The sequence below is a fragment of the Desarmillaria tabescens genome, assembly GCF_030435595.1.
Source record: "Desarmillaria tabescens strain CCBAS 213 chromosome Unknown EV420scaffold_1, whole genome shotgun sequence".
Lineage (NCBI taxonomy): Eukaryota > Fungi > Basidiomycota > Agaricomycetes > Agaricales > Physalacriaceae > Desarmillaria > Desarmillaria tabescens.
In genome coordinates this window covers 1,850,609-1,873,685 of record NW_026848300.1, presented here as the reverse complement: position 1 = coordinate 1,873,685, position 23,077 = coordinate 1,850,609, and the positions used below count along the sequence as shown (strand labels likewise).

Below are 23,077 nucleotides of genomic sequence, written 5' to 3'. Positions count from 1 at the left end.
CTCGCTTCAGGTGACTAGTTGCGGCAGCGCACGTCGGCGACTTTTCTTTTGAGCTTCGGCGAGTATAAATGGCGAACAACACGGCTAAGATAGAGTGAACATCAAAGCCTTTTCGAGAGCAGACCGCAGAAATAGATGCAAGGCAGCATGATCGTAGTATTACACGACAACAAGTCTCAACCTTTGTCAACATAATTGGAAAATGAATCCGAGTGCCTACGACCAGTGAGTCGATGGTCGTGTCTGCTTTTCGCCATCTACCCAGACATCAACCTTCTCGTCGTAAAAGGCAACGAAGCCAGTGATAGAAGCGCATTCCAGGTTTGCATTGCGATACCACCATACAATGTTCTCTTTTCGATTGTCGGGTGACAGCTGAACATGGTAGTAACTGGCTTCTCCCTATTGTAGAATGGAAATCAGCTTGTATCGAGAGAAGAAAAGATTGAGGGCATACCTTGTAAGGACATGCGGTCTTCAGGTCGGAAGGTACTAATAAATCAAGCCTGCAGTCCGTCTTTGGGATATAGGTACGGACAGGAAGAGATGTCTCGAACAAGAGACGTGGCTTAGTGGTATTAGCAACTTCAACACCATCAATTTCGACACGGACGTGACGGGAAGACTGGAGGACGTCGACACGCTATAGTTTTTGCCATTAGTAGCGTCTTCAGTGCAACAGAGGGTTATATATGCACCTTGTAGGGATCCTTGGGGTGTACGAATATTTGCTCCTCTTCTTCGAACCAAGCATCCATAGCACCAAAGTTGAGTTTGAAGAACCCTGCGCGATCGCCAGAGCTGAAAACTTGCAATGCAGCTGGTGCTTTTCGTGCGCCTACGACGATATCGTACTGAGAGCCGTCGGATGTTGCTTGCTTCCCTTGGAGGTACTTTTCAGGCAGTTCGGCGACATTGAAGTAGTAGAGTGGGTAGAATGGCGAATCCCAACTGCTCTAGAATGTTAACAGTCAAGTCAGACAGCATTAGATAGGTACGCACATCAGTTTGGCGCTCTTGGTATCGACAATGACGACGCCTCCAAATAGGACGCGAATTCGTTTCAAGGAAGATTCGATGCGAACAGTGGACATGGTGTGTTATTGAGAAAATCCATGTCTGTCCTGTGAGACTCTTTTATAGGCGAGAGACTGTCAGTGTTAATAAGCGATGTGGTCATCTGCAAAACGCTGCATAAGCCGATCGAGCGGCTGCCAGCCAAATTCAAATCTACCTCATCCTGTCTATTTTTGTACGTTGCTTATAGACAAAGTGATCATTATACATGTAAAGCACCCAGTGTCAAATATATCACGCTAATAGGTATCAACTGGGTCGTAACATATTAATATAGCGAGGCCATGAAGCTCGTTATCCATTCATAAATCTGCGAACTTGTCTGTAGCCTGCGGAGCAATTGAGCTATGAAAAGCTATGTGGAGCAATCAGCTAACCTCAACAAGTAGTTTTGCAATACCAGGCTCTCGAGATGAATGTCCTGCGTCCGGTACAATGTGAAGATCTATCTCCGGCCAAACCTGGAATGAACAATCTTAGATGACGGAGGTGTTGTATAGCGATGAGCCAACCTTCTTCAAAGCATAAGCCGTTGTCGCCTGTAGAAGATCCCATTAGATATGATGGTGCGATTTAAACCATGATATACCTACCGGACAAACGACATCATATCTTCCTTGGACGACAATAGTCGGTATGTGTCGGCTAATTAATAATTAAGTTGGAAGATTTATGGTGTCAAGGCGGTAAGAATGTTACATCTTATCGATTTCTTGTTTCTCCAGCAATTGCCCATCTCGCATAAAGCCCTAGAGCAAGTGAGAACAGCGCCAACTACAGAACCTCGGGAGCTTACATCGTTGACAAAGTAATGGTTCTCGATTCTAGCGAACGCACTGAGGACACTGTCTTAGAATTGCGCGAAGAAAGATTGGAAAAGGAGGGGGGGCATCATACTTGGCGAAGTCATCGCTTTCAGCGCGAGCTATATAGGAGGGATCGACGTATAATTTAGACGTGGCCATTCTAGAATTGTGAAGATCAGGATAGCAGAACTCGGAACGGTCAACACAAAAGTCACGTACTCCCACTTGGACCAGGCCCGAGCAGCTTTGATTCTTGTTGTGTCATCGACAGAGTTGAGCTGCGCGTGGTAGGCAAGTATCATGTCGTGCCTCTCAGCTTCCGGGATGGGTGCGATGTAGTCATCCCTAATAGCAGAATTATATAGCTACTCAAACAGACGGTGTGGTCACGTACCAGGCCTCCGGGAACAAGTGCGACGCGCCTTCCTGATAGAAGAATTTGAGCTCGCTGGGAATAATGCATTAGTAGGTCAAGCAATAATGCTGCAGTTGACAGAACCTCTTTCTCAGCGTAAAAATACCGCTATAAGAGATCGGGTATCAATGACCACGGACATTAGAATGATGGTTCATACAGACCGTAGAACGAGACTCTTGACTCTGTCGGGGTGGGACTGGGATGAAAGTGGAGTCAGGTGAATACCAGAATACACAGAGGAGCCTTTTCACCTGAGCGTAAGCTAAAGAAAGCGTTGATCCCTGACAGTGCGAATTAGGAAGTAATCACATAGCAAGCGAGAAAGCGTACCCATGAGCCTCCAAAGACATGCCAGATAGAAATTCCCAGACGCTCCCTCAGTTTCTCTATATCTTTGACAAGGTCCCATGTCGTGTTGTCCTCGAGATGGGCACTCCTGCGACGACGGATCAGGAATCATAATATAAGGAACTAACGGGAGACTGACGGCGTCGACTTCCCTGAACCTCGTTGGTCGAGGAGGATGATCTAGACCGTTAACGCGGTTGTTCGAGAGGTGGAAAGCGACAAGGCTGCCCCACCTTGTATTTCTCAGCGTTGAAGAACGACCGATCCTTCTCATCACATCCCCCTCCTGGCCCGCCTGTTTGACTCGTCAGTGTTGTCCATGACTACGGTCTTGTGATGGACGAACCATGGAGGAAGATGACTGCAATGGTAACAAGTGAGAAGAATGTGGATAGTTCAACCACGATATACGCACCTGGGACGCCGTCTTTGTTCCCGCTGAGTTCGTAGCTGCGACAGTTCAAAATCAACAGGCAAGTGGAGGCGCCGTACAGACTTACTGCAAGTCATGAATGTCGGACACCTTGAGTCTCCCTGTCTCGTAGGGCTGAATGTCGGGATACATGGATGTATGCAGTTGGCTCTGTCCAATGTGGGGTCGACCTTGCAGGATCGGATAACGGATCGAGCTAGTTAGGGGTTTTATACCCAAAAGTGCTCTTAACGGAAGAAGCATGGAAAGAAGAATCGTGCCATAAATTTATCATTTTCTGGTATAAATTGATATAAATAACATTCATCCCTCCTCTTTCAAGTATTTTTGTAGGCAGTAAGTGTCCTTTTTAGGCATGATCCCCTTGATGTGAACGCTGACAGCTCGAAGGCGCTTAGGTCGCGTACCTCAAGATTTGCCTTTGACGGCCTTCCGCCATGTCGAAACCCATCCATTTCCCTATCCCCCCGCCTTCCAAGCCTTCAGTCGCCCCGCATGTCCACCCCTTGACGGAAAAGCAGTTGACCATGTACCAAACCGTTTATGATCATTTTGCCATGCCTGACTACAAAATTTCGGGACTTGAAGAGAATGCTGAGCTCATGGAGGAAGAGAAGTTTTGGATGTCACATGAATGTATTTTGAGGTGCGGGTTTCCTTTCTCTTTCATTGCATTCCAATTCATTCTCTCAAAGGTACCTTCGCGCGTCCAAATGGAAGACTGAAGCTGCGATTCATCGAATAGAAGATACTTTAAAATGGAGACGCAGCTATGGTCTCTATACAACTTTGACCTCAGATCGTGTAGAACCAGAAGTGAGGATCTCATTTCCTGTCCTCCACTGGTTGGGACTCATACCACGCCTAGGCTTCAACGGGGAAACAAGTCATCTTTGGCTTCACGGTTGATGGAAAACCTGGCTACTACATGTTTCCCAGTCGGCAAAATACTGAGGAATCTCCACGCCAAATTGAATTCGTCGTATGGATTCTTGAACGCTGTATAGACATGATGCCGTCCGGTGTAGAGTGCGCATCAGTCACGACCTTGCCTTACTCTTCTTACTCTTTTTTTCAGAACCGTTGCCCTCTTTATCAACTTTGCCGACAAAGCCAAGAATCCTTCTTTAGGCACAGCAAGACAATTCCTGAATGTCCTCCAGAACCACTATCCAGAACGTCTTGGCGTGGCGCTCATCATCAATGTTCCATTCTTAGTCAACGCCTTCTTCAAGCTCGTTTCTCCCTTCATTGATCCTATCACGAGAGAAAAGATGAAATTCAACCCCGACGTCGTCAAAGATGGCATCGTCGCCGCAGACAATGTTATGAAAACCCATTGGGGAGGTGATTGCGACTTTGTCTACGAGCATGAGAAGTATTGGCCCGCTATAGACGCTATGTGCAAGGAAAGAAAGAAGAGATTTCTGGAAAAGTGGCGACAATTGGGTGGGACCGTTGGTATAAAGGAGACTGATTACAAGGCGGAGACAGATCCAGTTAACGAGAAGATTTCGGCCACACAAGAAACCGTCGCGGTTGTGGACAATGAGGTACCGGTTGAAGTTGCCTAGTAGCCATACATATAGAAGGGATTTGAGGGTAAGATACATTAGACACATAATAAAGGTGAATAACAACTCAGGGGGCTTCATCCGTCTTCATATGTCCCTTTCCCCAGAAGCTCCGGACCGACGGGATGCAGCGAGCAAGTAACCGCATCGACTCGTCATCGATTCCCGAACCACTGCACCAGATCCCAACATCATGTAAACCCCAGTTGGTGAAGGAACGATTCTTCATGATGTCATCAAACGATTCCTATGAACAAGTCAGTAATGGCACGCAGTGCTCGGGCGTCGGGCTTACTTGGTTATCCCCAATGTATAACTTGAGTGACACCAAACCAGGTAGCTTTTGGGCCATCGCATCGAGAACATCCCCTGTAAAAACGAGCATATTGAGACGCAGTGATCTCAGAGTTCTGTTGGGACCACTGCATGCTAAGGCATCTACAAGTTGGATGGTTTCTTGAGACGAAAGATAATGATCTCGCGAAACAAGGTTGATAAGGCTGCTAGCGGAACGCCGTATCGTGATCAGGAAAGCCTCGAAACCATTACGGAGATGGGTGGGATAGAACTGTAAGTCATTCAATATGGGGAATTCCGGTATTGGGTCCACGGTGGCCAACAACCATTCGCTGAGTGGTTGTTCCAACGATGGGTCCACTGCGGATCCAGCTGGGTGCAGCCACAATTGCAGATCATCGAGTGTGTTTGCGTGCCCTCGAACGAAGCGGGATAGTCCAGAAGGATCTGTTGGGAACGCTTTGTTGAAGGCGGTGCGAATACGGAAGCGATGCAACAGCGGGAAGTGGTCCAAATCAACAAATAACCTTGATACATCCGTGGCTGCCCACGAAGAAAAGTCAAAAGTCTTCAATCGAGGACTCAGTCCATTTATGAACTTTCTGAGAGCCAAAATGGATTCAATCGACTCTCCCGCGTCTGACAGAGGGTACATGGAAGATGTTAGCTGAATTGTCAGCGATTCCAATGATTCTAATGGGGTGCTGGTCTCGACGACGATGCGAAACGCGTTCAAATTCCCTTCAAGGGAAAGGGTGCGAATCTGTTGACCAAGCGTGGACCAAGCGGCATTGAGGAATGGTATCAATTTATAGCCGGATGGAAGTCCCCAAAAGTCGACGGAAAATTCACAGAGATTTATGAATCCGGGGAGAATATCTATGAGGAGTTGGGTGGCACCATCTGCTGAGAGATTCTTACGGCGACTAAATTTCGTGAATCGAAATGTTTGGACGTCGTCGATCAGCTGGCTGCGAGTGTCATGAGAGACGATGCTCAGGTGCAAGACCCGTTTCGCAACCTCTGGATCCCTATATAGACGCGAACATTGTTAACGTAAGAAAAATACACAATCAGTCCACATGCCTCAGTCTTTTCAACAGAGCAACTGTGCTCAGATTCATGCCCTCAATTATGATCTTCGTATATCTGACGTTAAGCGCGATCTCGTAGAAGACACGGTTGACATCGAGTAGATTTCGAAGTTGACGTTCTGGGATGAACTCTGCTATGTAGAGCCATAGTTCTGCAGGCAGCTCGACCATGACAGTGGCTGGGGAGGACTGAGGACAAATCCATGGAAACAGGTACGGAGGGCACCCCTATCACGGCTGTGTCACAATGGCTGTGCAGAAGGCGACCGGCCCGGCGCGACCTTGCAAGTTGCAACTTGTCGGGCGTCAAACTCAACAGTGATGAAATAGCGCTCCTGGTAACCGCATCTCATTCCATGAATCAGTAGTACCTCGATTAACATGGTCCATAGAATCATCGTCGACAGCGGTGACCCAGCCATCTCGTATTCTTACGCTCCTGGAAAGTACTGGATTCCCGGCAATGATTCTTATACCTACGGTACCACATACACGCATGGTACCGCATCAGCTAGCCTCAACTTGACTTTCGAAGGTAATATTCCCTTTTCATTATATTCCTTTTGCTTATCACTTATGCAAGGCACTGAAATACAGGCTTTTGGTCAAGTCGCGGAGCCGCTGTACTGCTCGTATGAAATCGACTCGACTCAAAGTGGTGGCTCGACTGGGGTTTCCAATCCGAGTTACTCTGCTGCAAAAGCAAGCTTAACCTGAATATTGGTTGATTCTGGGCTGACATTCCGCTTTAGACCGGGCTAGAGTGGTTCAATGTGCGAGATTAGCACTTCGCCAGTTACTAACATTGATATGCCTCTCGTGTTAGCTAACTGGTCTATCGTCTGGCTCTCATAATCTCAGTCTGACATTAGTGGGTGCAGATGCTATTCTGGACTATCTCGTTATCACCCCCTCCACTAATATGTCCTTGGATGGTTACACACTTGTTGTCGATGACAATGAAACAGACGTTGTCTTCAGTGGAAACTGGACCGTACAGTCTAGGCAATCTTATGGCTACGGCTTTCCTTTCAACAATACCTTGACAGGTACCGGGGATAACAGCTCCACTGTAGAGTTCAACTTTACGGGTACGGTGTCTGCTCTTACCATTTCGTATCGTATCTAATTCCCTTGGAGGTGTTTCAGTGTCCGTCTATGGTGCTGTTCACTCAGCTGCAGGGGCTTCCTCGTATTCTGTCGACGGCTCACCAGCGACGAATTATACTCCACCCTCAAATCTTACTGATGATAGTTGGTATTTACATCAACAATTCTTCCACGCCGAATTAGAGCAGGGCAACCATACCTTGCTCATTTCTGTTCCCTCACTATCAGGAAGAGAGCGATTCTGGCTGGACTACATCTTATACGGTCCTACAACGTCAACAAATATCACGCATTTCCCCGGTGCGTCCACCATTCCTACGAGCCCGTCGTCCACAGACGAGGAGTCTAGCCTCAATGTCGGCGCTCTTGTGGGTGGATGTATCGGTGGTGTGGTGCTGATTTGTATCATATTTGCGGTTCTTCGGTGTCGTAAGGTACGGGCAAAGAAGGCCGCCTATTCAATCCCAGTTCCATCTTCAAATTACCGGCCTGAATACTACGAAGGGATTGAGAACCAAAGTGAGTTCACGACTAGAGTCCAATCTGAGCACGCAAATAACTATCACAGATTCTCTCATGTTCGATGTCCCTACAGCTGCCGCAATCCGACAAAGAGAAGCAGAAATGTATAATCAATTGTCGACTCACCCCCGTTCTCCCTCGACGACTTCGCCCACGGAAAGCTGGCCACTTGTTAATTATGACCCTCCTCGTGTGACGGATGCGACAGTTCCTGTTCAGACCGAGATCTCCGTTTTGCAGAGGGAAATTGAAAGTCTACGGGCAGAAAATGAGGAGTTGCAGATCATTGGAGCAGCCGACCCTCCTCCCTATACCGAGAGTCCTGCACGACCTTAGCATATACGCAGACGTAGTCATTGTCATTTATTATTGTTAAGTTATATATCCTTGAAATTACTGTTCTTCAGCATCTACACTAGTGTACAAACAACTGGTCCAGAATATTCCCCATTATTCAACTTGAGCTCGGTTAAGTCTTATGCCGTATTCGTTCGGCAACTGCCCCAAAAATGGCACTAAGCTGCTTTCGCCCGTTCTCTGCTGCCACCTCATATACATTACCGTAACGCTTGGACCCTTTTCTGCCAGCCAGCGATGGCCATTGATGCAGTAATGACTGTATCTAATCTGAAGCAAATCAAGAACAATGTTATTGGGAATCCATCCGTCAAGCTGCAGTGTGCCCGGGACGAGGTATTTATTCAAATGTAAGTCACATCTGACTTCTAATATTTCTTTCCAGAACGCTGTGTTGACTTACGTGAAGGCTTGTCGGATGTTTGAATCGCGAGCCTGTAGCAGATGAGCCTCAAGGATCCAAGGACGATATTCGCATCGAGGCTGCCCATATCATAACGTCGATATCTTATGGTCACTCTCCCATCGTCAAACGTGGCTCTCCATTACTGATGAAGTCCATCTTGTAGGTTCTGAAGACGCGCTGGGAAGCTTGTTGAGGGCCGATGTCCATAGAGCATTGCTGTTCGCCATTGCTAAAATTCAGCCAACCGATTCGGCATCCCTCAGAGCTGCGTTCGCGCGCGCATTGAGAGCTATTACTGTGGCTATTGCAGAGACCGTGGGTCCGTCGCAGTGGGGCTTGAGGGCGGACTCCTCCGCTATCAGAAACGAAGCAAAAGTCACTCTAGATTTTTTGTTCCATGTGGGTGCCAGTTTCTTCTCCAGGTGGTGTGAATTAATGGGCTTGGATCTTGAAGATTGATTCTCTGGATGTATATCTACCTCTTCTCGTTGATCCATCCGTTCAGACCAGCACGTCGATAGCTCTACTACTTGGGAGTGCTCTTCGGACAGCAGAACACCGAACAGCAGTCACAGAGTGGCTGCCCATTGCGGACCGCGCGCGAGAGGTCAAAACAAAACGTGGATGGGAAAAGACTTCGACAAATTCGAGCTCCTTGCACCGTCACGGCGGCTGGACCGCTAGGAATCTCAGTTCACTGTTGCTTGCCAGTAAAGATTACAAAGTATGCTCTCAGCATTCATCATTCCAGTTTCGCATCTAAAATGGCCATAGTATCAGGAAAGCCTACTGTTAGCCCTGGCTGCCCTTTGTAAAGATAATGCAACCGTGGCAGTTACTCTAACGAAACCCATCGCTGATAAAGACGGTGAGTGACCTACTTGGCTTACCTAGTTATTACTTAACTCGTTTAGCAATGCTCTCATACATTCTTTCACTATCAAAATCCAGGATTCCCGAGGTTCAGCTGGCAGCTTGCTTATGGTATCGTCGTTAATTCTCCGTGTCCGAGTCAACCACTGACTTAAGAAATTTCCAAGCGCAATACATACCATTCGATCCAGTGCAAGCCATTCCGCTCCTGTGGATGACTACTCTGCGAGAACGATATTAAGCGTCGTCAATCGTATGATTGCCACACCGCCTACGGATACAGTACAGAACCAGTGCAAAGCTTGCTTCATCTTATGTATGCCATTTGATATACGATTCCGCATATTCTTACATCATGTCCTAGATTATCTGGTGACAGATGAAGCAATTCTATGCCACATAGCATGGGAACGTGGATCTCTCAGGCGACTTGCGGCATTAGTTCAGTCTATCACCCCCCAGGATTTGAACGAAAGGGAAGAGGAAGAGCCCGAGAGTGTGTCTGCACTAAGAGAAGTAAGCACCATATGCCTCTTTCTGGTGAAAGCTAACCAAACCGACTCCTTATGAAGGCGGCTCTTACGGCAATAGCAGCCATCTCAATGTTCGACAACGACATTCGTAGATCTTTGACTGATGACTTGAAATTACTCCCAACTATCCATGTCTCCCTATCGCATCGTCATGTGGGAGTTCGGTACGCTGCTTGTCAGTGCATAAGGGCCTTGAGCAGGGCTGTGGCCGTATTACGCACCAATCTCGTAGATAGCGGCCTGGGTATGGTCGTCTTTCAAATATTCAAGAAGGAGGATGAAGATAGAAGGGTACTGTCTGCTGCGCTTTCTGCGGTGTGCAACATCGTCAACGAATTCTCTCCTTTGAGACCGGTATGCTTTCTTTTCATCGTGTGGGGTCCTCGTTACTTAGTAGTCATGATACAGGTTTACCTCGAACAAGGATTACTACCGCGCCTAATACAGCTTTTGGGCTCCGGGGATCCGACATTACGATTGAGTGCACTATGGGCTATCAAAAATTTGCTACGCAAGACGTCGTTAGAAATCAAAAAGGAGGTTATGAACCAAATCGGTTGGTCCCAGCTTTCAAGGTATACCATCTCTTTTGCGCCAGAAAATTTGTCCATAATAATTGGTCATTCTAGATTCCTTACTGATCCGGCAGAGGGTATCCAAGAGCAAGCATTCAACATCGTGCGGAACTTAGCTGAAGATGAAGAAGCCATCGACATGGTCTTTGAAGGTTTGGGCACGCATATTCTACTAGATCGTCTCGTAAAAACCTTGGAGTCTCGCGATGAAGATGTCGTCCTTCAGGTGCGTCTTCTTTGAGTGTGTATAGGAAGGAGGTATCTTATTTTTCTTCAAGGCGGCATCTCTCCTCGCAAATCTTGCCAATGGATCTGAAATCCAGCAGGACCTCATTTTATCTTGTCCCGAAATCCTCTCTTCCCTCAAGGCATGTTTGGCAGAGTCCAAGCCTGAAATTCGTCGGCCGGCAGTCGGGTGTGTCCTTGAGCTCGCGCGGAGAAGCTCCAAGGGACGGAAGGAGATGGTCGAAGCTGGCATTTTGTCGACATTGCGGCGTATTTGCGAGTGGAGTGGTGAGGGACTGACAATGAGCCATGCACATACGAGCAGTGCTATTGAAGAAGAGAAGGACATTATCGAGCATGCACGGTTGGCATTGAATTGGCTAGAGTATGGACCATGATTTCTATCTAGCTCGCGCTTCATCCAGGTAATGAAATTGTCGCGTCCCTGTTTTACTTGTCGGCCTTCAAGCGAGCTCGCCGATTTCCAATTAATAACTTGAGTGCAAGATGATACATATTGAGTGTATGCATTCCTCACGGAGTTCGAGTGCGCATTGTGCCCCGGATAGTGGATCGGAGAAATGAGGTGTCCCCATTAGATAGGCAATAGTTTCCCACAGGGAAAACCGCGTCCCCAAATTTTGCTGGCGGACTTTTGCCGGGGCTGACCCACATTTTGGGCGTTCCTCTTCTCTCATCACCATGGCCTCGCTGGTTCGTCTTCGTGTCTCCCAAAGGATATTCAGAGCGGTACGTTCTCTCCTCGCTATCCTCGACGATGAGCAGCTCAGTTAACTCTGATGTTGTAGCCCTTCGTACGCGCTATCCAGACTTCGGCCGACACCACGACTCTTCACGAAGATGCCTCTACCTCAGGACCATTCATGGTCAAGCTTCATGAAGACTCGTTCCAGGCATTCAACTGCGAGCCTCCTTCACTGGACGTTCAAGTCACCAAGGACGAGCTCATAACGATGTACAGGCAAATGTCGACGATGCGTCGAATGGAACAGGCTGCTGGCGCGTTATACCAGGCAAAACTTATCCGTGGCTTCTGCCATTTAGCTATCGGACAGGTGCGTTGTCTGCATGGAAATTTTCTACCGCTATTGAAGACTGTTTACCAGGAAGCCGTATCTGTCGGTATTCACCACGGTCTCACGCCAGACGACTATGTCATCACTTCTTATCGCTGCCACCCCTTTGCAGTCCTTCGTGGTGGAACTATAAAGGGTGTTATTGGCGAACTTTTGGGGCGAAAGGTTGGAATGTCCCACGGTAAAGGTGGCTCGATGCACATCTTTACTCCTACGTTCTTTGGTGGAAATGGTATTGTCGGTGCCCAAGTCCCCCTCGGAGCCGGTCTTGCATTTGCTCAAAAATACTCTGAACACCCTCGTTGCACCTTCGCTCTCTATGGTGATGGAGCAGCTAACCAAGGTCAGGTGTTCGAAGCTTTCAACATGGTAAGTTTGGTTGTCGGCGTAGTCTCAACGCTAAAATATTATTTTAGGCCAAACTATGGGATCTCCCTTGTGTCTTTGTTTGCGAAAACAACAAGTACGGAATGGGAACATCTGCGGAGCGTAGCTCAGCCAACACCGAATACTTCAAGCGCGGGGATTACATTCCCGGTCTCCAGGTAATACGTGTTTTAATTTCCACGGAACATGATGCCAATTTTCATCTTTCTAGGTTAACGGAATGGATATCGTGGCCGCCAAGCAGGCTGTAGAGTACGCCAGGAAGTGGACTGTTGAAGACAAGAAAGGACCTCTCCTCCTCGAATTCGTCACCTACCGCTATGGTGGACACTCGTAAGTCGACGAATTTTTGTGTAAACCATCAGATCTGATTCACAAACAAACCAGGATGTCTGATCCCGGTACTACTTACCGCACGCGTGAAGAAGTCCAGCGGATGCGAAGTACCAAAGATCCTATTCACGGTCTCCAGAAGTACATCGAGGAGTGGGGTCTTGCCACCGAGCAAGAGCTTAAAGTGAAACATTATTCTGAAGTATCACTTCTCGACCGCTAACCCGTTCCCTAGCAAATCGACAAAGACGCAAAGGCTGAAATTGATGCGGCCGTTGAGGAAGCTAAGGCTTCCCCAGAGCCTGATGCGAAGGAACTTTGGACATCGATCTACTACGCCGGCACTGAGCCACCTTTCATGAGAGGTCGTGAGCGGGAAGAGGTAAGATATCCAACTGTATACGTTGTGTGACGAGGCTGACTCCACGCGTTAGGTCCACCACTACTAGACACCCCCCGACACTGATGTCCTTAGCTCACCTAGATGTTTTCTTACCTTATTTATCTTGACGGATGCGGGCTCCCCTTGTATCATGTCATGTTGTCCGTTATGTTTACTGCTGGATCCTTTCTTAATGCAATCATGTTCCATGAACACGGCATCGAGCCGAGAATTCCTGAAGTAAATTAAGAAAGACATTATACCTCAAAATATTATATGCTCTACGCAAAAAGATCACGGCCAAGTGAAAGGAAGTATAAACATTTCTCTACTTCTTACCTTTCTTCTTGTTCTTGTTCTTTTTGTTCTTCTTTCCACCCTGGTTCTGGCTAATTTCCTCTGGCTCTTCATCTTTTGCCTCCTTTGCCTCCTCATCTTTGTCTGTAGCTCCGGCCTCTGTAAAGGACGTGTTTTCTGCGTCGGTCGCTGACGGTGGACTTGTCGCTGGTGGTATGTCTGTATCCAACTTGAGAGGTGTTTTCGGGGCGGGTGATTTGGACAAGTGGGCTGTAGACTTCTCTTCTGAAGGCGTTGCTTCTATCGGTGCTGCATCCGCCTCAGCAGCACTCGTCTCCACGGCTACTGGGTCTGAGCTAGTTGTTTCTGCTACGGCGGGATGTTCTTCTGTTTCAGCAGGAGCCGGTTCGTTTGCGGCTGGTTCAACCGTTACAGGCTCTACTGGTTCAACCGTTACAGGTTCCACTGGTTCAACCGTCATTGATTCCGCTGGTGCTGGACTGGCTGGTGCTGGAGATTCTAGCTCTGCTGGTGGCTCTGCTGCCGGTGGTTCTGTTGTTGATGCTTCTACGGAGCCCTCGAGCTCCTTGTTCTCTGGTATCGGCGAGGGTGGTTTGGATGGAGTAGCTGACTTGGGGGCGGCCGGAGCGGCAGAAGATGATGCCTCAGGTAATATCTCATCAGCCTTGGTCTCTCCTCTGGGCGACGATGCAGCTGGCGGATCTGTTGACGACGACGCTGAAGCTTCTGCAGGAGGTTCCGTCGTCTCTTGTTTGGGTGATTGTGTAGTAGATAAGGGTGCTAATGGCGATTTCGGTGGCTTTGGCGATGAGGCTACAGATTTTGCTACGATTTGAGGTGACGCCGTTACTGGGGCAGGATCAGGGGGAGTTGCCGTATTGTCTGCTTGAGGAGGAACGTTGGTCTCCGTGTTATGTGAAACGACAGGAGGTGAAGAGGACCCTGCCATCGGTGAACTTGCCTTAGAAGCCCTCTGTGACTTGCTGCCCCCAAAGGCAGACGGAGCAATCCGACTTGCGAGAGCCGCTAACGAGAATGGCTCTGGCTTTGCCGTAGGCTCCACCTTCGGCGTAGCTGCTTTAGGCGTCTTGCTACCGCTTAACGACCTTGAGAGGTCATTGCCGCTTGCAGACGCTTCGGTAGAGAACAGGACGGACGGCTCCTCTGGCTGATTCGATGGTTCGACTTCCTGGGCGTTAGTCGCACCTGTCCAAGGATTGGAATCGTCATTTAGAATCAAAGGTGAGGACAAGGGAGCAATGACAGGTGACATCGGCTTGGATAGAGTCTCAACCGGCGCTGGAGCGGCAGGTTCCGACGACACGGGCGGGGCAGAGTGACTTTCTGCAGCCAGTGGCGTTGCTGCGCCAGACTTTTTGGGACTTGCAGCAACTGAGGCTGCATGAGAGCCTGAGTGTGCACTATCAACCTGGTTGTCGACAGGCGGCAACGAGCCTGGCGCTTCAATTGACACCTCCAACATATTTTGGACCCCGGGAGGGGAATGATGTGCGGACTGTGGGATTTGGGCGTCGGGTAAACTGCCAGGAGGGGCCGGATCTGGCGGGAGTTCGCCTCCTCTGACTGACGGTGTTCCTGTGGAGGAAGCAAGCCTAGACTTCCCACCTTTCATAGAAAGCGGGCTCTTCAGAGGCGACGTGGCTGATCCCCAAACGGATGACAAGGCTTCGGCAAGCGTGGAAGTGCTACGAGTGCTAGAAACTTCTGTCACCACGTCGATGTCTCGGGCCCGTTCTTTGCCTTTGTCCTTTGTCCGCCCACGGGGTTTCTCCCGAACGCTACCATTACTAATACTTCGGGAGGTATCCAGCCCTCGCGAACGTTCGACGTCTCCATTACGGGAAATGGATTGATCGCGAACGACTTCCGGGATTGCTGAATATACAGATTCTCTATTCGAATGGCCTGTATGCGATGAACGGTTGCTCGAAAAGCTGTCCGTGGGCGAACGGCGGGGATCAGGTGTTTGAGTTCTTGATGCTGGAAGGGACCGTTGTCTTTCCGATTGTGCGTCGACAGTCATGTCATCTTCAGGATTAATGTCAGGTTCTTCTTCCTCTGCTCGATGTCCACGCTCGTTGTAAATGATAGATGCAGGTCCACTGAAACAACATGTAAGTGATAATCAAGAAGTCAGAGTTTGATGCTCACTATTTAACCGTCCCCTTGAAAACATAATGAGTATAAGGATAACGGCACAAAATCAATCGCTCACATTATCGACCCACTTAATACGCGCTTTGAACTCCGTGAGACCAAAATGTATCTCAATAGAGAACACAATAGTCCAGTATTCTTTTCCGTCCCTGCCTATCTTCGATTCTACTATGCCACTCAATGGAGACAGATCAGCACGGACGAGACACAGCGTAGAAAAATTATCTTTCCAGAGCTGTTTAACAATTTCGCGCGAAAAAATTAGCGACTAACCTGCATGACGCTGAATCCATTGCGGAATTATGTCTCCTCCTCGGTAACACCAAATCTCAACCTCAAATACTGATAGCATTGAGAGATTCGTGAGTTCCGTGCAGTATTTTCTGGTGAATACTGTCGACTCCTTCACTTTGACACCCTAGCGAGAAGTTGGACATAATTATTCACTTCGATGAGAGACGAACTTACCCTAGCCAAGATGCAATCAAACGCGTCTGGAAGAAGTTTGGGTCCAGAAGGTAATTCAGTAAGCCTGTCTTTGCGCCCAACGTGGTCTGGATCTTCTGCATTGTACGCTCGAAGATATTCAACACCATACATGAACTTCGCTATTCGAGCAGAGACATGATGGTCACAATAGAATCCAATGGCACCATCCGCAACTGCTTTGGACCTAGAAGGACATGAACTGTTATTCCACAGGCACAGCATCGTTAAGACATACGTTTGTGTATCCGGACGACTGACAGCGACCTTCTCCGGGGCAAGCCTTTCTTGGAGTTGTGTGAATAGCCACGAACTTGCGGCATATCCACCAACAAGGAACACAGACTATGTTGTCATCGTCAGCGATGAAATGGAATTGGAGTAGGTTGTATTACCTTGATGAGGCCTTTCGAAGCAACTATCTGAACCTTAATGGCAGCTACAGCAGCTGGGAACCGGAGTCAATTAGTCCTAATAGCCTAAATAGAAACACAATTGACAAACCCTGAATCGACGGTTCAAATAAGGCAGCGACTTCTTCGCTAGAGAACAAAAATCGAAGCTTGACCAAGAACATAATGTTTTTCACATACCCTGTTAGCTTTAGCTGCCCGCTCCGTATTCCAACAGCAAGATCTTTGTCCAGAGGCGAACCAAACGGTATGAACTGAGAACCATTCTTGTCACGAAATAGACGCTTTGTGGTTTCATCGAAGCGCTTTGTGATGTGGTCCAACGAGTCAGGCGTTCCATATTTGGAGTTTTTCAATTTCTCTGGATACGAGTCAGAGTCAGAGGCAGTGAGGTAACAACGAGGCAGACACACCTTTCAAAAACTCCCTGGCACGCCGGCTCACAAAGACGGATCCAGCAAAGATGCCTGTACAGAATTTAGCCACGGAGTCGTTGACGCCGGACATACTGACGTACAATCTGGTGGCGCGATTTCTTCAATCACTAACGGATGCTGCCCAAAAATAGTGTAGGAACTAAGGTCGAAAGTCCCACCCCCGGCATCTGCAACTAAAAAACCAGCCTGTCCAGAGTCCTGGAGAGTAGAATTTGAAAATGCATTACGCCACACAATACGAAATTGCATTTAGACTTACTGAAAGGACATCGGAGGCTAGGCCGTTCAAAACACACGCATGAAGACTCGCTTCACCCTCGGTTACGAACCGGATTCGGGCTCTTCCCTCGTTCGTGTCAGGAATGAGTTGTCCGTGAACAGCAGCGCGACGCATCTTCGTCTGCTGAGCGCCTTCCCAACCATTGGGATGGGAAAGCACAAACTGGATATCGTGTTCGACAGCTTTCCATAATGCAGCACCATTTGCATGTGTGTCTACGATAAACTGCCGGGTGCATTGATAGAGATATGAGAGGAAGTCGCCGAAGACATGGACGGCAGTTTTGCGGTATGGAAGAGGGCCTAAGCGCATCCCATTCATGTTGAGTTTCATTGTTCTTGGCCGCAGACGTAATTTGAATCTGAAGGATGAAATGAACACGCGCCAATAGCCACAATGTTCGAGTCAAGCGCACAATTCTGCCTTTATCCATCCTTCGTCTTCCGCTTGTGATGCAACGGAGCTTGAGTCCGCTTCTGCACCAGCTACCATGACCCTCCCATGTTTATCATAGTACATGACCGACGGTATCTTCGAGTTTCCTGCAACATGTTCTTGTCCGGGAAATCTGGAAGGGAGTTAGAGATAAGACTCGTGTCTGACCTACTGGCGAACCTCGTCACACCATGGATCATGGGAATTTCCCCCGGCTCGAGGATGGCATAGGAGACCTGAGGATAAACGACGGTGAAAAAGGGTCCAAAGGGACATGTATGACGTGCTTACTCCGCTAAAGGTTGTTCCTACATCAATCGCCAAAACCAGGGAGCGGGATGTGCCCGTGTAGGGTTTTCTTGTATCTGCCGAAGACTTCATGGTGACATACAGGTAGATGAGATAGTAGGAGGGAAGATAAGTGTATCGAGAGATAGTGCGGCAAAGTTATGGTGGATTAAGATCGTGGAACAAGATAGAAAGCAACTTCCAACACGCGGCACGAAGGCGGTTGAAGACGCGTTCTTGCCTCGAGGTGATGAGGAGTTTGATGGAATTCCCTGGAACCTCGTTCCGAAACGTTCCAGAAAAATGCAAGTGCAATGAGGCTGTCGCATGGCGGCCGCATTGTCCAGATGTTTGAAAAGTGCCAGCTTTCGGGGGATAAAGCAAGCGAATCCCCTGTCTTCTCTCGGGAGAGTTGCAGGATAACAAAATCACTGATTATCGCATCGCACCGGTGTTTGGCGTTGTCATTTTCGCAACCATGCTGCCCACCGCTAACTTGCATCTCAGAGGGTTGTACGATACAACAGTCGAGTTTTTTGCACTCCGTAGCCCCACTCTTTCCTCACGAGCTGTGTCCTCATCATCCTCTCACGCTGGTAGTGACCCTCAGTCTAGGACCCTGACCCCCGTGCCCGACCCTATTGCGAAATTAACACAAGAGTGCGCATCGTTACGTGAAAGATTAGACGCCGCTGACCGTCGGCAAGGTACATGCACCTGTTTCTCGTCGCCTGGATCAAATATGTCAACTGTGCGTCGGGAATTAGAAGATACGCGGAAAGAGCTTGTACGGGCGAGGTTGGAGGTGTCGAGGCTGGAGACGCGTTGCATGATGCTTGAGAAGTCGCTAAAGGAGACGAGAGATCTACTCCGGGCAAGTAGCCCTGACAAGATCCCGCAGGGACCACAGACAGAGAATAGCCGGAACGATGAGGGCGTTGAGGAGGAGCTGGACGACGTTGATGAGAAGGTCGAGGAGGAGGCTACATCTCTCTCATCAGAGGAACAAAGGGCGCAACTGAAGAGCGAAGAGGTGTATATGACGAGGACGGACAGTTGGTCGGGTGCTCAGCTGCTTCAAGCCGTTCAGGATCTCAATTCTGAGATTCTCCAATTTGCAGCGGCTGCGACAGAGCTGTGTACTTTCGACAAGAAGACATACCCGTCATCATCGAAAGCCACGAATCAGGCTACACAGGATACCGCAACTCGACTGGGTGCTGATCTGGCGCGGATACTGTCGACGAGAGACCATTCGCAGGATCCTATGCTAGTCCAGCTCGCCTTGCAGGGGTGTCTCTCTACTTGTGTAGCACGGGCGCTGCTGCCATTCTGTATGGGGTTCCCGTCGAAACCAGACAGCATATTATCTCAGATATACGCGCATATGTATATGGCCGGTGAGAGCGTATTCCCGAGTATATGCGCCATTTTCTAAAGACAGGAAACTCAGAACCTCAGCCAACGTCGTCCAGATGGAGAGCCTTGACACACCGACATATCCACACGATGTATCCCTATCTTGACGACTACTCCATTAACGAACTTTCCGAGACTATGTTTCGTTGGTCGTCCGACATTCTTTTTATTGCAGGCTGTCCGACCACAGACAGACTGTCTTTGTCGACGCGAGAGGGGCTTCGAACGCGGTTTGGAGATCAGATAAAGCGCATAGCAAAGACAGTTTCAAATTTGGCCCAGGTGACGAGAGAGGAGATAATGTCGACGCGATTCGATATCATTGCTATTGAGAACGAGTCGAATTTTGATCCTAGGAGAATGGTAGACGCTTTCGGCGACTATGGGACGTCCAGAGGCGACATTCTGATAACGACAGAGGTGGGTTTACGCTGTACGACGAGAAAGGATTTGGTTGATTTGAATACGGAGAGGCCCGGGGGAGAGGTTGAGCAGCGGCTGTTACTGCCGCCAAAGGTGGTCCTGGATTCCGTGTTAGACTTCATGGAGCCTAAGTGAAGGGTGAACGTGGCGATGTACGTAGTCTTTTAACGATAATGAAGGGGCTAGACGGCACAGTCCGAGTCCATGACAGCTCAGTGACATAAAGACATAAAGGCAAACGGGATTTACGACTGACAGGCGCAGGAGTACCGAATTTTCTAAGGGTACATGTCACATGATCAAGTCGCGAACGCGAAGATTTCGAATTACTGTCATTACGCGTTGTAGAAAGTAGAAAAGACATGGATACTACAGATACAGGCCTTCCGGCGTCCCCTCATTCTTTCGGTACAATACCTAACAAAACATTGTGAGTTCCTTGCTTCGATAATGAATTCTCGGACTAACCTTCTCCCTTGCCGACGTAAAGTCTGTTTTGGTGACCTGCATCCGGCGTTCTCTCAGAGCAAGTAGACCGGCCTCTGTACATACAGCTTTGATGTCGGCACCAGAAAGATCGTCCTTGGTCATGACAAATTCTTCGAGATCGACATCTGCACTCAAATTCATACGCGCAGTATGTAGCCTAAACATGGTGAATAGATGCGTGCAGAATATAAAAGGAAACCTTACTTGAAGATATGTCGCTTCGTCTTGACATCAGGCAGAGGGAATTCAATCTTCCGGTCAATTCGACCTGGACGAATAAGGGCGGGATCTAGGGTCTCGATCTTATTCGTCGCCATGATCACTTTAACATCTCCTCGGGTATCGAACCCATCCAGCTGGTTGAGCAACTCCAACATGGTACGTTGAATTTCACGTTCTCCTCCCGAAGTCGAGTCGTACCTTGTACAAAATCAGTCTCAAGCACAACAAAGACCGAAAGGACATACCGTTTTGTACCAATGGCGTCGATTTCGTCGATGAAAACAATACTCGGCGCATGCTCTTCTGCTACTCTGAATAATTCACGAACGAGCTTCGGACCGTCTCCCAGATACTTCTGAATAAGTTCAGAACCCACAACACGCAGGAAAGTTGCTGATGTCTGGTTAGCGACAGCTTTAGCCAGAAGTGTCTTTCCTGTTCCTGGAACACCATACAAGATGACGCCCTTGGGTGGTTTGATACCCATTTCTTCGTAGAGTTCGGGATGTGTAAGGGGTAACTCCACAGATTCCTGCGCAAAATGAGTGATGCGAGAATAGAAACGGTGATTCTGCGTACTTTGATTTCTTGGATTTGTGCTTCCAATCCACCAATGTCAGCATAACTTTCCGTCGGCGCTTTGTCGAGTTTCATGATACTGACAAGAGGATCCGCGTCATCCTGTAGAACACCGACAATTGATTGCGTCTTGTGATGGAGGAGGACTTGACAGTTGGGTTCTAAGAGGTCCTTGTCGACGTAGGACATGATGGAGACGTAAAATTCTGGACCTGATGCGGTACTGATAATAGCATGGTCATCGTCGATGATCTCCTCCATTGTGCCGACCGCCATCGGGCTTCCGCGTAGGTCATCCACCTTTGACCTATCCTCCTCGTTCTTCTCCTCTCGTGTAGCCTCAGGTTTTAGTCGCTCCTGGTTCTGTACAAACTCCTCTTCCAGCAGCAAGTAATCCTTGATACGTTCCATCTTCAGCAATTTGAGCCGACATCGAGTTGTAGGGTAAACGGCGGGAAGTTTCGAAGCTGAAGATGGTCCACGCCTTTTCTTCTTCCCAACTCTCGTCGGAAGGGGCGGCTCCCATTTCTTCTTCTGTGGCTGCTGGTCTTTCGCCTTGTCTTTTCCGTCATTTCCTTGGCCTGAAGGTGGTAGACCCGATGGCTGGTTGCCCTAGAACTCGGCGTTAATTGGATTGTTTGTATACGTCGAAAGTCTAAACTAACCATTTCTGTGCGTTATCTGTATGGAAATTGAACAAAAAATAGGGAGGATAGTGAGAGGTAGACGTGTAGGACGCAACACGAATGTAAGAACCAAGGGCGACGCGTCAGTGTCCCGATTCGGATAATGTGTAAGCGTGACAGCATCCACCTGTATATGTGACACATGTCACGACACTAACTTAACGTGTCGTGGCCAACACTCGGAAGCAGGATGAATTCAGCAACGACGCCATTGACGGCGGGCTCCCAGTTCATTCAAGCGGGTACGCAAAGCTTTGAGCTTTTGTTCCCTTTCTTATACCTTTTTCCAGACGAAGACGATGATTTGGACGAGGAAAGCATCCCGGGATTCACCCATCCATCTATGCAGTCACCACAAACATCAGATAAAGGAAAGGGTCGTGCGAGGGAGCCTGACCAGCTGGCGGCGCCTTCGAATAACGGAAGGATCTCTAGTCCCGTTCTTTCTGGGAACATAGGCAGCTCTGCAAATGGAGGTGCGCCTCGGTCAGGAGCGCGCCAGACTATTGGTGGTATCAGAGTTGAAACACGGTATGTCACTCAATCCAATTATGCTATTGCCTTCTCAATGATATTCAGATACTCTGGTGTTGATACTCTTGACGAACCGGTTCTGACCACTATTGTAAGTAGCTGCAAATGTTTCTGCTTCCGCCTGTTCACCGTGCTTTTTTAGGCCCGAGATCTGCTTTCAATATACTCGAAACTTGTGCAAGTGCTGTATCCTCGTCGGGCAACAGGTCGTGAAGTTCTAAGGTGCTTTGAATTATCGTCATACATCGTCTTATTGCTTACATGACACAGGGATTGGGATTTATGGGGCCCGTTACTACTCTGTCTGTTTCTCGGAATAATGCTTAGTGTGAACGTATGTGAAGCTTCTATCTGCGTCATTGTTCAGCATGTTTAATATCTCGTGGCAGGCACCACCCAGCCAGTCATTGGGTATATTTACGAGTGTTATCGTCATATGCTCTCTCGGTGCTCTAGCGGTCACGGTGCAAGCCAAGGTTTGTACGTTTAAGCATCCGAACCTCCGATACTGAACTTTTCTTTGATAGCTCCTTGGCGGTCGAGTGTAAGTTTTCCTAGAATTATATAGTGATTGCCAACAACTAAGTTTCTACAGGTCGTTCTTCCAAGGTCTGTGCGTACTAGGTTATTGCATCGCACCGTTAGATATCGCTGCATTGATTTCGTGCTTCGTACGCATTATTTACATACGCGCACCCATTGCTCTCGTGGCGTGGGCTTGGTGTGTATGGGGTAGGTTTCGTTTCTCCCTCTTCCAAATCTACTCTGAATGTATGCTACTTACAGCGTCTGTCAATTTCCTCGATGGAACAAAAATCGATGCACAACGGATTCTGTTGGCCGTTTACCCCTTGCTGTGAGTAACGTGTTTGCTCTGTTTAAGATATCTTGAAGTGACAATTCTATAGTCTTTTCTACTTCATTCTGGCTTGGATGATTCTTATACAATAAGGCGTGATTATAGTCGCGTGTTTTATTCATTACTCGTCGAACATTGGGGCTTTCATTTAATTGCTGTGTGGTTCCATCTGAAAATATTGAGA

General features: G+C 48.4%; 11 protein-coding genes across 11 annotated transcripts; 6 read left to right on the top strand and 5 right to left on the bottom strand.

Annotated features, from left to right (window-relative positions):
• Nucleotides 1–216: 216 nt before the first annotated feature.
• EV420DRAFT_1616225 (uncharacterized protein) lies at nt 217–1,094 on the bottom strand (the record flags this gene model as incomplete). Its single annotated transcript, XM_060475101.1, has 4 exons — nt 217–402; nt 458–643; nt 699–951; nt 1,003–1,094. The coding sequence occupies 4 exons, from the start codon at nt 1,092–1,094 to the stop codon at nt 217–219; spliced, it is 717 nt and encodes a 238-aa protein (XP_060339482.1).
• Nucleotides 1,095–1,379: 285 nt separating this feature from the next.
• On the bottom strand, nt 1,380–3,214 carry EV420DRAFT_1634107 (proline iminopeptidase; the record flags this gene model as incomplete). The annotated part of the gene is made up of 18 exons (XM_060476270.1): nt 1,380–1,406; nt 1,455–1,538; nt 1,590–1,616; nt 1,671–1,722; nt 1,777–1,826; nt 1,874–1,913; nt 1,975–2,043; nt 2,103–2,228; nt 2,278–2,331; nt 2,383–2,406; nt 2,463–2,497; nt 2,553–2,582; nt 2,632–2,737; nt 2,789–2,829; nt 2,883–2,944; nt 2,996–3,010; nt 3,065–3,099; nt 3,150–3,214. 18 exons carry the CDS (start codon nt 3,212–3,214, stop codon nt 1,380–1,382), a joined length of 942 nt encoding a protein of 313 aa, XP_060339481.1.
• Nucleotides 3,215–3,522: 308 nt separating this feature from the next.
• Nucleotides 3,523–4,566, top strand: EV420DRAFT_1246936 (CRAL TRIO domain-containing protein; the record flags this gene model as incomplete). The annotated part of the gene is made up of 4 exons (XM_060466696.1): nt 3,523–3,728; nt 3,778–3,898; nt 3,951–4,111; nt 4,161–4,566. Coding segments are annotated over 4 exons (894 nt in total), but the record flags the coding sequence as incomplete, so codon positions are not given.
• Nucleotides 4,531–6,307, bottom strand: EV420DRAFT_57434 (uncharacterized protein). The gene is made up of 3 exons (XM_060482641.1): nt 6,040–6,307; nt 4,952–5,984; nt 4,531–4,903 (listed from the first exon to the last, which is right to left on the bottom strand). The coding sequence occupies exons 1-3, from the start codon at nt 6,216–6,218 to the stop codon at nt 4,724–4,726; spliced, it is 1,392 nt and encodes a 463-aa protein (XP_060339479.1). The 5' UTR covers nt 6,219–6,307; the 3' UTR covers nt 4,531–4,723.
• A 55-nt stretch (nt 6,308–6,362) lies between these two features.
• Nucleotides 6,363–8,128, top strand: EV420DRAFT_1496069 (uncharacterized protein). The gene is made up of 6 exons (XM_060470873.1): nt 6,363–6,582; nt 6,631–6,749; nt 6,800–6,820; nt 6,874–7,138; nt 7,188–7,676; nt 7,726–8,128. The coding sequence occupies exons 1-6, from the start codon at nt 6,429–6,431 to the stop codon at nt 8,013–8,015; spliced, it is 1,338 nt and encodes a 445-aa protein (XP_060339478.1). The 5' UTR covers nt 6,363–6,428; the 3' UTR covers nt 8,016–8,128.
• EV420DRAFT_1496062 (armadillo-type protein) lies at nt 8,127–11,212 on the top strand. The gene is made up of 12 exons (XM_060470872.1): nt 8,127–8,386; nt 8,446–8,549; nt 8,606–8,841; nt 8,897–9,166; nt 9,217–9,310; nt 9,357–9,426; nt 9,483–9,631; nt 9,680–9,831; nt 9,888–10,202; nt 10,257–10,423; nt 10,478–10,649; nt 10,702–11,212. Exons 1-12 carry the CDS (start codon nt 8,274–8,276, stop codon nt 11,044–11,046), a joined length of 2,187 nt encoding a protein of 728 aa, XP_060339477.1. The 5' UTR covers nt 8,127–8,273; the 3' UTR covers nt 11,047–11,212.
• On the top strand, nt 11,210–13,060 carry EV420DRAFT_1496059 (mitochondrial pyruvate dehydrogenase E1 component beta subunit). The gene is made up of 8 exons (XM_060470871.1): nt 11,210–11,398; nt 11,458–11,724; nt 11,776–12,114; nt 12,162–12,290; nt 12,344–12,465; nt 12,520–12,649; nt 12,701–12,847; nt 12,900–13,060. The coding sequence occupies exons 1-8, from the start codon at nt 11,351–11,353 to the stop codon at nt 12,912–12,914; spliced, it is 1,197 nt and encodes a 398-aa protein (XP_060339476.1). The 5' UTR covers nt 11,210–11,350; the 3' UTR covers nt 12,915–13,060.
• A 2,329-nt stretch (nt 13,061–15,389) lies between these two features.
• EV420DRAFT_1660919 (uncharacterized protein) lies at nt 15,390–18,080 on the bottom strand (the record flags this gene model as incomplete). The annotated part of the gene is made up of 13 exons (XM_060478915.1): nt 17,686–18,080; nt 17,575–17,630; nt 17,375–17,527; nt 16,939–17,320; nt 16,760–16,877; nt 16,656–16,709; nt 16,423–16,603; nt 16,334–16,371; nt 16,225–16,277; nt 16,068–16,174; nt 15,812–16,016; nt 15,617–15,761; nt 15,390–15,568 (listed from the first exon to the last, which is right to left on the bottom strand). The coding sequence occupies exons 1-13, from the start codon at nt 17,773–17,775 to the stop codon at nt 15,390–15,392; spliced, it is 1,761 nt and encodes a 586-aa protein (XP_060339475.1). The 5' UTR covers nt 17,776–18,080.
• An 80-nt stretch (nt 18,081–18,160) lies between these two features.
• Nucleotides 18,161–19,659, top strand: EV420DRAFT_1257670 (uncharacterized protein; the record flags this gene model as incomplete). Its single annotated transcript, XM_060466847.1, has 2 exons — nt 18,161–19,082; nt 19,136–19,659. The coding sequence occupies 2 exons, from the start codon at nt 18,161–18,163 to the stop codon at nt 19,657–19,659; spliced, it is 1,446 nt and encodes a 481-aa protein (XP_060339474.1).
• Nucleotides 19,660–19,734: 75 nt separating this feature from the next.
• Nucleotides 19,735–21,642, bottom strand: EV420DRAFT_1496036 (P-loop containing nucleoside triphosphate hydrolase protein). Its single transcript, XM_060470870.1, has 6 exons — nt 21,480–21,642; nt 20,815–21,426; nt 20,481–20,767; nt 20,218–20,433; nt 19,993–20,170; nt 19,735–19,941 (listed from the first exon to the last, which is right to left on the bottom strand). The coding sequence occupies exons 1-6, from the start codon at nt 21,480–21,482 to the stop codon at nt 19,894–19,896; spliced, it is 1,344 nt and encodes a 447-aa protein (XP_060339473.1). The 5' UTR covers nt 21,483–21,642; the 3' UTR covers nt 19,735–19,893.
• On the top strand, nt 21,637–23,054 carry EV420DRAFT_56344 (uncharacterized protein). The gene is made up of 10 exons (XM_060482600.1): nt 21,637–21,742; nt 21,791–22,031; nt 22,080–22,125; nt 22,177–22,256; nt 22,305–22,368; nt 22,424–22,510; nt 22,562–22,578; nt 22,630–22,766; nt 22,821–22,890; nt 22,943–23,054. Exons 1-10 carry the CDS (start codon nt 21,691–21,693, stop codon nt 22,983–22,985), a joined length of 837 nt encoding a protein of 278 aa, XP_060339472.1. The 5' UTR covers nt 21,637–21,690; the 3' UTR covers nt 22,986–23,054.
• The last annotated feature ends 23 nt before the right edge of the window (nt 23,055–23,077 follow it).

Excerpts from the sequence above, each read along its gene's own strand:
- EV420DRAFT_57434 (XM_060482641.1), bottom strand. The coding sequence starts at position 6,218 with ATGGTCGAGCTGCCTGCAGAACTATGGCTCTACATAGCAGAGTTCATC. Across the intron at positions 5,985-6,039 it reads GCTCTGTTGAAAAGACTGAG|GGATCCAGAGGTTGCGAAAC; the intron begins GCATGTGGACTG and ends GCGTCTATATAG. Across the intron at positions 4,904-4,951 it reads TATACATTGGGGATAACCAA|GAATCGTTTGATGACATCAT; the intron begins GTAAGCCCGACG and ends ACTTGTTCATAG.
- EV420DRAFT_1496059 (XM_060470871.1), top strand. The coding sequence starts at position 11,351 with ATGGCCTCGCTGGTTCGTCTTCGTGTCTCCCAAAGGATATTCAGAGCG. Across the intron at positions 11,725-11,775 it reads GCCATTTAGCTATCGGACAG|GAAGCCGTATCTGTCGGTAT; the intron begins GTGCGTTGTCTG and ends ACTGTTTACCAG. Across the intron at positions 12,650-12,700 it reads CCACCGAGCAAGAGCTTAAA|CAAATCGACAAAGACGCAAA; the intron begins GTGAAACATTAT and ends CCCGTTCCCTAG.
- EV420DRAFT_1496062 (XM_060470872.1), top strand. The coding sequence starts at position 8,274 with ATGGCCATTGATGCAGTAATGACTGTATCTAATCTGAAGCAAATCAAG. Across the intron at positions 9,167-9,216 it reads TTGCCAGTAAAGATTACAAA|TATCAGGAAAGCCTACTGTT; the intron begins GTATGCTCTCAG and ends AAATGGCCATAG. Across the intron at positions 9,832-9,887 it reads GTGTGTCTGCACTAAGAGAA|GCGGCTCTTACGGCAATAGC; the intron begins GTAAGCACCATA and ends CTCCTTATGAAG.
- EV420DRAFT_1496069 (XM_060470873.1), top strand. The coding sequence starts at position 6,429 with ATGGTCCATAGAATCATCGTCGACAGCGGTGACCCAGCCATCTCGTAT. Across the intron at positions 6,583-6,630 it reads CCTCAACTTGACTTTCGAAG|GCACTGAAATACAGGCTTTT; the intron begins GTAATATTCCCT and ends CACTTATGCAAG. Across the intron at positions 6,750-6,799 it reads CGAGTTACTCTGCTGCAAAA|ACCGGGCTAGAGTGGTTCAA; the intron begins GCAAGCTTAACC and ends ATTCCGCTTTAG.
- EV420DRAFT_1496036 (XM_060470870.1), bottom strand. Across the intron at positions 20,434-20,480 it reads GACGCCATTGGTACAAAACG|GTACGACTCGACTTCGGGAG; the intron begins GTATGTCCTTTC and ends ATTTTGTACAAG. Across the intron at positions 19,942-19,992 it reads TTACGTCGGCAAGGGAGAAG|GTATTGTACCGAAAGAATGA; the intron begins GTTAGTCCGAGA and ends ATGTTTTGTTAG.
- EV420DRAFT_56344 (XM_060482600.1), top strand. The coding sequence starts at position 21,691 with ATGAATTCAGCAACGACGCCATTGACGGCGGGCTCCCAGTTCATTCAA. Across the intron at positions 22,032-22,079 it reads GGTATCAGAGTTGAAACACG|ATACTCTGGTGTTGATACTC; the intron begins GTATGTCACTCA and ends AATGATATTCAG. Across the intron at positions 22,257-22,304 it reads ACAGGTCGTGAAGTTCTAAG|GGATTGGGATTTATGGGGCC; the intron begins GTGCTTTGAATT and ends TACATGACACAG.